The sequence below is a fragment of the Styela clava genome, chromosome 13 (genome assembly GCF_964204865.1).
Source record: "Styela clava chromosome 13, kaStyClav1.hap1.2, whole genome shotgun sequence".
NCBI classification, from domain to species: domain Eukaryota; kingdom Metazoa; phylum Chordata; class Ascidiacea; order Stolidobranchia; family Styelidae; genus Styela; species Styela clava.
Window position 1 is genome coordinate 17,944,828 of NC_135262.1, and position 12,022 is coordinate 17,956,849.

Consider the following 12,022-nt stretch of genomic DNA (forward strand, 5'->3'; position numbering starts at 1 on the left):
CTGCCTATATGTCAGAAAATTTAGTAATTATCCTCCTGTATCTCAAATTTGTTAAAATTCGGCAAGCAATCAATCTGCAGTTCCTTCTAAGTTATTTTGTGAACATGAGTTTAAAAATAAAGCCAACCAATTCAAACTTATTTTTGACTGGGTGTGGGAGGGAAATTACCACAATGCTTGCTTGATATGTCCGCAAGTTGTGTCGGTGACAATCTAATACGGCAGTTTCTCCTTATGACACTTTCTCCGTTATGAAAAGTTTGAAATATTACACTAAATATAGATATAGTGAGATTTTTGCACGTTTCAGAGAGTTTTTTATTTGTGGTTTTTGCACGCTTCAGCTTTAAAAAAACAATGTAAAATAATGATCAATGTATTTGACAAGGTCGACAACCTTGGACCACCCCGATATATATCATGATTAACAGATTCCGCTCTTTAGCGGAGTGATATTACCTTTTTCGTTCGTTTTACTTTTTAGCAAAATATTTCTGTCATATTTGACAATATCTTGCTATATATAGCTTTCTTCATTCACTGCATGTGTATTCCATGTCAATGCGCTACCAAATGCAATTTACCAAATACGTTACTTTCAACGATGTAATCATTTTGAAACACAGAATAAAATAGTCCCAAATAAAATTTTGAGATGGACTAATCAGGGACAACAGCAATATGTATATGCCTGCTAATTCCAAACTGACCGATAAAGGTACACAAGAGAGCAGTGCTTGAATATTTGAACAAAGGAGGCCAAACGTCATATAAAAGTGCTTCCATATCTCATAAAAATTGTTCCATCCCCATATATTTCGAAGGAATTTTGAAAAAACTAACCGCCACTCTCCGGTGATTCCTATCGTTATGTATACTCGACTATGCAAATAAAAGATATTTTCTCAACAACAACCAACCATTTATCTGAACGATCTATATATACATTTCGTGCCAATTTTTATATAAAGATATTTATCATATAATCACATCATATAAGGAAATATTTGTTTCGCGCGATTTATTGACTTATCATCCGCCTTTATACGAGAAACCTTCAATTTCTAAGATAATATTACATCAAAGCATAGGCCTATTGCACGCATCCGCAGCGCTATCGACTACAGAATGCAACGTGCATTTGAATTGAAACTAAAAGCAAATACTAAAAACTTCATGACCTAATCAATAAATCACGAGGTTCGTGACATTACTAGTATATAATTTCAAAAATTTTGCTTGCCAAAGAGTTGTTGTTCTGAACCTCCAACGTAAATATTTCATAACTGAACTGGATATTGTGTCTAGATTGTAAGATGAAAGTACGAATACAACCTGCCTGAGGCCACCGTTTCGTCCAGTCAGATTCGCTAATAAGAAATAATAGCTCGCATTCTCGTGACATTTGAAACTCAAATGCATCGATATTCTGGCTTGGTGCTCGAGTTTTGCACACAAATCGATCACCAAATTAGTACGACACTTGCATATAAAGTCAGGAGTAGCTAAGTGAACAATTTTGCCCTTGTTTTGCCTGACATCGTGCAGTTAATTGCAGGAAGCGACAATGCTTGCCATGATTCAGAGTCGTACACATATTCTTAATTACAAAATTTACTGATTGCTTCCTTTAATTGTTTACATCCAATGTTTGATTTATCGCAACAGACATAACATGATTAGCACAAAATTCCAGTTGTTTTCGCTCCAAATGGGTCTGAAAGTAAGTGTCCGCGTAATTACTTTTTGCCAAACCTAATGATTTTTAATTGTTAAAAATTTCGGGTTCAAAAATTTGTTATAGTGTTACCGTGACAGTGAAATTTAAATCTACGTACTAACTGTCATAGGTACTAGTATTAGTGTATTTAGAAATATATGGTCCTGAATAGAATGCGTGACGGCGTTAACCTCTTGAGCACTGAGTTCATCAAGCATTCTTAACTGTTCCTGAAAAAAGAGGCTCGCACACGCCAGCATTTTTGTTATCAAAATTTAATTTTCTAAAAATTCCCCGAAGATGGAGTCTGTGTCAGAGTTGATAGTAAATTTTTCCCGACTCCAAAGCCATTTGAGCTCATTGGCGGACTCTAACATTTCGAAACTTTGTACATGAAATATACAACGTATCCCAATTTATTTTAAAACGAAGTTCTTGATTTGTCTTTCTGTCTGTTGGAGCCAATGATGACTTATATGCCGGTGCATATGATTAGTCATAATTCATATAATAAACTACAACTACACTAGCAACAAAATATCTACCACCAACTAAATTTGGGACCACCCCTCCTGAAATGAGAAGCTGGGAAACATACTGGCTGGAACCTCGTGTAAAATCTTCTTGCCGCGGTGCTCATCAAATAGCAGTAGACCAGAGGTTACTAATTTGAAGACCTGATATTAATAACTCCTTGAGAAGCCACATATAGGCTATAAAGCAAATACATATGTCTCCACACATGAGCGAATTTATAAATTGTTCAATTGATAACAATGAACAGATGGTATAGAAAATCTACAACATTATGGGGTAATGTTTCTTCTCTGAGTACTGCAATGGAAGAAATTAAATGAATGCTAATAAAATTGAAACGAAAAGTGGACGCTCAGAATATAAACAAAAATTGATGTGATGAGTGTTTAAATTGTACAAATCACTGATACGTCATTTATTTCATTCAAATCGCTTATCTTGGTTACATTTTCTCGTTATTTATTTAAACACAAAATTAGAATTTTAAAGTTCTTCACGTAAAAGACGTTATATCGCAGGTCGTGTTTTAATTTTTGTTGTCTACACATCCTGAAAAATACAAAGGGACTTCGTTCCAGTCATTCTTCAATTCGATGAGTTTGTTGAAAATCTTAAGAATTGTTCTTGCATCAGGGGGCATCGTACGGCTTGAAATCCAGAAAATTTTCTTTCCTGAAAGTAAAATATATTTTTAAGAAATAGCAGAAATATTCTTTTGACCTATTTAATTCTATTCCGGAGTGAGTAAACTAATGGACGTAGGGGGAGTATTTGAAAAACACAATATGCACAGAATAAATACATTCGACGTTATCACGTTTGAAACGTTGCCTGATAAATATTGGACGCACAATCGTTTCTGTACGTCTTGGGCTTTCCGAGAGTATTTGAAGTAATTATATTGAATATTGAATGCTTTTGGTACTATATGAAATAAAAGAATTACCTTTTCTAGTGCATACCAAATACATTGCGTAGTTGTCGTAGTCAGTGAAATAACGATACTCGTCATTGAAAACTTCCATGCTTTCTAAAAAACGAATTTGACTTGAAAGAATTTGTTAAAGCACTTAGAGTGCGATTGCACAACGCTTACCTTCCAGTAACGCGTGACTCGGTGCAACACTTGGTTTGATTTCGTTTATCAAGTAGTCCATCCATTTTCCAACTGAAAAAAACATATGTTTATTTATATATATATATATACTAATCAAGTTCAGTTTTTCTATACAAACATTTGAAATACGTTTTCTTGAAACACCTAGTATAATAGTTTTAGTGAATCTGACTAAAATAGGTAATTTTGTTTCGAAGTTTTAATTTTTCGTTTATGTTCTCTTTCACTTGTAGATTTCTAACAGTCGTGAAGCAACCTTTCAATCCATATCACAATGTTTGACTGGTTTGGAATAGCTGTCAACTCGTTGTTAGATGCTAAACATCGCCTTGCTTTGATTAAAAATCTCTAGATCAGATTTACTCACCATGCTCTTGATTCCAAATGAACCCACCAGAATTTTGTTTTATGGAATCAATGGTGACATTTGTGTTCCTATAAGAGAACAGTTTTCATTGTACATTGTACATATATCAATGACATTTAACTCATAAAAGCATCCAAAACTCAATGACACACCTTCCCGCGTCTTTGAAAATATAAGAGATTCCATTGCTTGTAGGTCGAATATCTTGAATTTGGTAACATGGCACAACTCTGTCCGAAGGAGTTCTAACATTCAAAATTCCGTACCACACTCCAGTCATCTTCGAAAAATACACAAAATAGGATATACAATTGAAAATAAATATATAAATATCTACATATACATGTAGAGTTATTATTCCTAGTCAAAAACACAAATGTAATTTTTGCTGTTTCATATCAACGTTTTATAGTATTTATCCTATGGTTGGAATAATTGGTAATAGCGCCTTTAGAATACATTCCTTTGTGATGACTATACTTGATATGTATTATTAATGAGAAGATAATATAGAAATTTTCTGATATAAACCATAACGATATACCGATATTGTAAGGAGATGTGTCCTACCTTGCTCCAGTCAATATCTTGTTGCGCAGGAGGTAGTTCGCATTCATTGCCGTCTCCCTCGCCCTCTGCCGTTACATGTGGGACACAAACAGGTACAACAAACCACAAAATAATGGTATAAGAGAATATTTTCATGGTGTCAGTTCATGGAAATGTCGCGCTTAAAATGAGAAGCTTGTGGATTAGTACCCGTTATTATTGGTTCTACACAGTAACAACCTTTAACCCAATTATTGGCAATACTCGAGGGCAGGAAGGAAATGCGAAATATTCGGATATGAACATTCCTACTTTAAACCCTTGGATTTATTGTACTGCACTGCATTTCCAGCCACAAATGTAATGTAAATATGGAATGATTAATGTGTACAAATCAATAAAATTACCTAGAGCTCTACAGTTCTGATGAATTATTGTTTTATATGTGTTTCATAAGCAAAGCAGCTAAAGTGCGATTGCACAGCACGTACCGTCCAGTAGCTCGTGACTTGATGCAACGCTTGGTATGAAGTTTACTGAAACCTTTTTTTGTCGTAGGATGGAGGTATCTATTTGAGTAACAAAAGATTTTGTCGACTGATATCATATACCCCGGGATACAAAAGTTAATATACTGGCAGTGAAGTGCTGCCCGAAAAGAAATAGGCTAACAGAGTTTTTTTAATATTCTGTTTATTTCAAATGCTACAAATCTTATATCAGTATACCCATTGTCTTGCGCTGTTACACTAATGGTCTCGAGGTGGTAAAGTTAGCTGAATTAAGTCGTGAGTTACACTTTTCTGAAAATGCATTTGTGACATTTCATTGAATCTTGGAAGATGCGCTATCTATCATTACATCAGCGCAATAAAAGTTATCTTGTGCAAATTTCCACAATGTGTATGCTGAAGGATGCAATGATCCAAAACCCTCGAACGCTTAACTCGAATAGAAACATCTGAAAAGCTCATGTATGATCTTGGTAGAATCAACAAAGTATTTCAATATTTGGTAGAATGCAAGATAAAGGCCGTCGCAATTCCTAGGCATTTTTAATTTCTTGCATTTATTGATTTTCCATTTAGCATTGTTGAAAAACTCTTTGCCAATATAGCTAGTCTAGTTTAGAATTAAAACAATACCCAAATACCTGAAATACGACTCCTCAAATTTCTGTTTGTCGTTTCTGTTTGTTAGCAAGAGCCGTGGGGTAATTCTTGTGGAATTCAAGGAATTGGAAATTGGAATCACTTAAAATAAATTTAAAAATGAAATCTCTTCGCGGCACACCAAAATCTTTTCACGGCACACTAGTGTGTCGCGGTACCCTGGTTGGGAACCACTGAGCTAGAAGAACTATGTAGGCTGAGTTTTGATGAATATTGAAACGCGAAGCCGAAGCTATCCGAATCACCCTCTTTATACACTCTCAACATGCGTCGATCATTTAAATGCTGAATTTGGAATTTCAGGATTGGAATTTCACTCAATAATGCAGAGATTTTTTGTCATAATAAGCTGAAAATTGTACACATTTCGCGTGTCTCACTAATCTCACTTTGCATTCCGGCATATAACCAAACTTTCTCTTATGATCAACACATGAGTTAAAATAACAATTGTGTTTTTACATAAATGGCAGATGCAAGACTATCACATTTACAGTCACGTAAACAATTTTCCTCCATTTTTATCGTCAATATATTTCCCAACGGCATATTTTGATATCCGCATATAGATTACACGCGCGGACATTTGCACACGTGGCATTTGCACCCATTGAAATTTGTGCCAACAGATATTTGCAGTCAGGGAATTTGCACTCATCAACATTAGCAACCATGGGTGTTTGCATGTATGGATCGATTTATTTGGATTCCCGGCCGTCAACTAGTTGTGTTCCTAACAAGATCATAACTTCAAAGAATATTTCTTCTAAATTGCTTTTAAATTCGTTTCGTACATATTTTCTGTACACATACCGAGGCAAATGCATCAAGTAATATGGATTGAATTGACAAATTGGGACTTCGTGAGGCACAAGTATCCAAATACAAATAAATGATTTCATTCACGTTCCATATCTTGATTTCATTTTCCCATTATTTATTAAACACAAAATTAGAATTAGGATATTCTTCAAATAAAATATGGTATATCGCAGGTCGTGTTTTAATTTTTGTTGTCTACACATCCCGAAAAATACAAAGGAACTTCGTTCCAGCCATTCTTCAATTTGATGAGTTGATTGAAAATCTCAAGAATTGCTCTTGCATCAGGACGCTTCATGCGGCTTGAAATCCAAAACATTTTCTTGCCTTAAAATAGAATATATATATTTTTCCGAAAAGGCCGAAATATTCCTGATGAGAAAACTAATGGATTCGTGATCGATATTCAGAAAATAGAGTACAGAACAAATACTTAATACTTTCTCTGAAGTAAATCAGACGTACAATCGGTTTTGTACGTCTCGGCCTTCCCGAAATTATTTGAAGTAATTAAAGTGAATACAGTATAATTTTGCCTTTCGAGCAAATAAATTTCATCAGTGGTAATATAAGCGAAAACTGAGGTAAGGTTATCTCATGAAATAACTACCTTTTTTAGTGCATACCAAATACATTGTGTAGTTGTCGTAGTCAGTGAAGTAACGATACTCATCAGTGGACAGCTCCATGCTTTCTAAAATCGAAATTTGACTTTTATTATCCGATAAATGATTTTGTTAAAGCACCTAAGGAGCGATTGCATAATTCTTACCTTCCAGTAGCTCTTGACTTGGTGCAACACTTGGCTTGACTTCGTTTCTCAAGTATTTCATCCATTTTTCAACTACACAAAACATATGTATATATATAGATATATATAAATAGGCTTATATACTCTATTTTATCAAGTTTAGTTTTCTTTAACAAACAATGGAAATCCATTATAAGTTTCTCAAAACACCCAGTGGGAAGGTATTTAGTAATAATGTCGAAATTTCAATGTCGTTTTTGTTCTTTTTATAATATGCATTTTATCAGTCGCGAATGAACCTTACCCATCTTTCAAACCTTATCACAAGGTTTGACTGGTTTGGTCTGGTTGACAAGTCGTTGCTAGATGCTAAATATTGTCTGCTATTGATTGAAAATCTCTAGATCAGATTCACTCACCATGCTCTTGATTCCAAATGAACCCACCAGAATTTTGTTTTATTGCATCAATGGTGACATTTGTGTTTCTATAAGAAAACAGTTTGCATTGTACATTTACCAATATATCAATGACATTTATCTCATGAAAGCACCCAAAACTCAATGACACACCTGTCAACGTCTTTGAAAATAGAGGTGATTCCATTGCTTATAGGTCGAATATCTTGAATTTGGTAACATGGCACAACTCTGTCCGAAGGAGTTCTAACATTCAAAATTCCGTACCACACTCCAGTCATCTTCGAAAAATACCAAAATAGGTTATACAGATGAAAATAGAAAAATCGACTTACCCATTTCGTGTATATGTAGAGTTATTATTCCTGGCCAAAAACATAAATTTAGCTTTTGCTGTTTCATATTAACGTTTTATAGTATTTACCGTATGGTTGGAACTTCCGTAGAACGTTTAACATAATTGTTAATAGCGCCTTTGGAATACATTTTTTTGTGATGACTATACTTGACTGGTAAAGAAGAAAACAAAGAAAAATTTGTCATTCAATGCATTATAAAATCTCCTTCTATTATTGAGAGGATAATATAGAAATTTCCTGGTATAAACCAATAACGATATACCGATATTGTCAGGAGATGTGTCCTACCTTGCTCCAGTCAATATTTTGTTGCGCGGGAGGTAGCTCGCATTCATCGTCGTCTTCGTCGCCATCTGCCGTTACATGTGTGGCACAAGCAATTGCAACAAACCATAAAATAATGGTATGAGAGAATGTTTTCATAGTGTCAGTTTATGGAAATGTCGCGCTTATACTGAGCAACTTGTGGATTAGTACCCCTTATTATAGGTTCTACACAGTAACAACCTTTGGATTTAAACCAATTATTGGCAATACTTGAGGACAGGGAGGAAATGAAAAATATACGGATATGAACATTCCTACTTTGAACCCTCTGATTTGTTAAATTGCACTGCATTTCTAGACACATTTAGCCACAGATGTAATGTAAATATGAAATGAATATTATGTACAAATCAATAAAATTACCTAGAGCTTATGAATTATTGATTTATTTGTGATCCATAAGGAAGTAGCTTTAGTGCGATTGCACAATAAGTACCTTCCAGTAACTCGTGACTTGGTGCAACACTTGGTATGCCGTTTACTGAAACAATTTTCGTCATAGGATAGTCCTATCTAATTGTGTAGTAAAACATTTTGTCGACTGATATCAAATAATCCAAGATGAAAAAATTAATATACTGGCAGTGAAGTGCTGCCCGAAACCAAATAACCAAATAATTTCAATCTTCTGTTTATTTCAATTGTTAAAAATCTTTTATTAGTACTTTTCTGAAAAGGCATTTGTGACATTTCATTAAATCTTGGAAGATGTGCTTTCTATCATAATATGTCTATGCTGAAGGATGTAATGATGCAACCCTTCAAACGCTTCAAGTTCATATTGACTTGAATAGAAACATCTGAAAAGCTCATGTATAATCTTGGTTGGATCAACACAGTATTTTAATATTTGATAGAATGCAGAATAAAGACTGTGGCATTTCCTCGTCATTTTCAAGCTCTTGCATTTAATTGATTTTAGATTTACCATTGTTGAAAAAACATCTCGCCATATACGTAGAAGAACTATTTATTAACACTTTTATGCTCGGTTAAGATGAATTTTGAAACGCTAAGCCGAAGCTATCCAAATCACCCTCTTTATACACCCTTAACATGCGTCGATCTCTTAAAAGCTAAATTTGAATTTCGGGTAGTACCCGTTATTATAGGTTCAACATTGCAGCAACCTTTGGATTTATATCAATTATTTGCCATACTTGAGTATAGGGAGGAAATGATAAATATTCGGATATTAACCTTCCTACTTCGAACCCTTGGATTTGTCAAATCATACTGCTTTTACAGACATATTCAGATCTGAAACACAGATGTCAATAATGTAAATAAGGAATGGTGAATTTGCGCAATTCCAAATAATTTTGGTCTTGATCAACTCTACTCTTCACAAAAAGTAATGCTTGACTGCAGTCACATTTGAATGCTGGTATTATCATTACGGAAGTAAGTTTCAGAATTTCGAATCGAAGCGATTCGAATCAACATCGATTCGAAGCAATTTAGGAAAAAGGGCTTGATTCCATTTAAAAAAAATTCCTCAAGGCAACTGCACGACACACCGGCGCTAACGTTATATCGACCAAAAGCGTTTATTATCCTTGCGTTTACAGCTTTCCAAAGCCGTGACACTCCCAGGGTCGTTATATTTCATATTGGTAGCAGCTTTCGAGGGACCAATGGATTCGCTCCATTTTGTTCGACTACTTAAAATGTTACAAAGTTTCACAAATATTTTGAACGTGTCTTCAAATTATCTACATAATATTATTATAATAAAACATCATTGCCCCATACCTTATTAAAAACATGTCTGCGATGCTTGCCTCGTTATCATTGCTTCTTTTTAAATCATGGCGCATACGGTACTATAACTAGCGATTATAATTTGGATGAATTTTGAAGGTCAATTTTAGAAGAAACAATCGCTATAAACCCGTATCATTTGCAAACATAATTGTATGTAAGTAAATATGTAACTGAGTATACTTTTATGTAACAAAAAATAAATTTTAGCCGTAATATATTTGGTAGTTGATATATCCATGCAGTGTGTTTTTCTGGTAACTTTCTTAATTCTTCAAGCTCATTATTGTTATTTTATCAAAATTTATACTATTTTTCTTCCAAATTTGAGGAAAGTTAACGATAATATGATGATATACTAAATAGAATCAGATTCGGAAATATTCGAATCGGAACATTGTGATTCGAAATTCTATTCGAAAAAAAAATATTCGAAACTTACATTCCTAATTATCATAAATTTCAATAGAAATATTTAGGTGTCTGGCCTTATTTGGTTAACTTTGAAAATCCACAAAATTGTGTGGTAACGGTTTAACTGTGAAATTTTATTCGTTAATTGCGAGATTCTGAGAAACTTGAGCTAAGTCTCTTATTATACTACCCACTCAAGGGGGGAATGCTGGTTTTGCGTTACCCCATCAACTGAGATCTGAAATGATGCAACATCGTCACAGTTCTTTCACACAAAGCACAGCTATGTATAGTTTAGGCAAAATGTTGTTGTTTTGTGAATGTTTTTTCTGTCGGGAAATAGTACTCATAGATGGGAGAAGTCCCTGAAAGGCTATTATTTTTTTTACTATCCTTAGATTCCTACGTGATCTGAAATTTCACGCAAACACATTGCTATATTGCTGTAATGCCTGAGAACACGTCATGCTTGTCCGCCGATATACGTGCTCAGCTCTAAGACTTCAACGGTACCGATGCGCGAACTTTGTCTTTCCTTGTTTTCTAAAAGTGTCTCTCAGCACAACCTTCAGGTTAATTTGTTTCACTCCAAGAGTAAAAAAAACTACCATCACAGCATTGCATCAATTAGGGTTACTACTTACTACAACTCTGGCGTGATTTATTTGTGATTTAAATACAGTCATGATTGTCAGCATTATTTTCCTCTAACACGTAACACTGACGTACTGGGGAGTCAATGAAATTACAATAAAGTGTGTCGATCGCAACTGTTTTGTTTAATTTTCAATATATGAGCGATACGGTGGAGAAACCTATGGGTGTAAACATCCATGACAGAAAATCGCCCGTGGGTGCAAAAGCCCTTGTCTGGAGTTTTCCAAAAGTTCTAAAAGAAGCTTATTTATGTGAGAGGGTGAAAATATAATAAATAATAAAAACATGGATGACGAGCATAAATCACAGTATAATGAATGCTGGAATCTTTATACTCGACTACTCTAAAGAAAGAAATCAGATTTATATATGTATATCCAAAATTTGCCTCTCACAAAAGCAACATCAATGCAGTCTGAAAAACAATCAATAAACTAATTGATAAAAATATAAAACTAAAGTTTGTCTTTCGATTGGACTCGAATGCAGTGGTACAGAAATTGAAAATAAATTTCACAAACACTTTTCCCGAGGGGCACAAAGTTTGCTTGACAAAATGCCACATCCAGTTAGATGTGACATCAAACACTTATCAAATTTTTTGGAAGAAAATAATTCTCATCCATGTTTTAAGGCTAATTACATTATTAGGAATCGATGGTATTCCATTCAAAATTTTGAAATATGTTCCGGAACATATCATTGATATCCTGATATATATATACATATTCGACCTCTCACTATCTACTGGATTTCAATAGAGTAAAATTTCTTCCTATTTTCAAAAAGGGTAGTGTTTCAGAACTTGGAAACTATATCGTCGTATATATTTGTGTCATGAATTACGGAGTTTTTCGAGGATCTTTATCTAGCCCCTTATTCTTTCTAGCTCACATAAACGACATGCCTATATGTCTGGACTCCTCTGAGTCTAGCATGTTTGCTGGTGACACTGATTTGATTTGGGTAAAACTTGGGAACAACTATCCACAGTTACAAACCAGGAACTATCTCTTAATGCCAACAAGACTATGTGTGTTGTACTAT

At 34.3% G+C, this 12,022-nt stretch overlaps 2 protein-coding genes across 2 annotated transcripts; both read right to left on the reverse strand.

Moving 5' to 3' along the window:
* Window positions 1-2,453: 2,453 nt before the first annotated feature.
* Window positions 2,454-4,482, reverse strand: LOC120332726 (uncharacterized). Its single transcript, XM_039400036.2, has 6 exons — window positions 4,312-4,482; window positions 3,894-4,021; window positions 3,742-3,809; window positions 3,354-3,425; window positions 3,204-3,287; window positions 2,454-2,929 (listed from the first exon to the last, which is right to left on the reverse strand). The coding sequence occupies exons 1-6, from the start codon at window positions 4,444-4,446 to the stop codon at window positions 2,784-2,786; spliced, it is 633 nt and encodes a 210-aa protein (XP_039255970.2). The 5' UTR covers window positions 4,447-4,482; the 3' UTR covers window positions 2,454-2,783.
* Window positions 4,483-5,952: 1,470 nt separating this feature from the next.
* Window positions 5,953-8,263, reverse strand: LOC120332945 (uncharacterized). The gene is made up of 6 exons (XM_039400295.2): window positions 8,102-8,263; window positions 7,608-7,735; window positions 7,455-7,522; window positions 7,057-7,128; window positions 6,895-6,978; window positions 5,953-6,611 (listed from the first exon to the last, which is right to left on the reverse strand). The coding sequence occupies exons 1-6, from the start codon at window positions 8,234-8,236 to the stop codon at window positions 6,466-6,468; spliced, it is 633 nt and encodes a 210-aa protein (XP_039256229.2). The 5' UTR covers window positions 8,237-8,263; the 3' UTR covers window positions 5,953-6,465.
* Window positions 8,264-12,022: the final 3,759 nt, after the last annotated feature.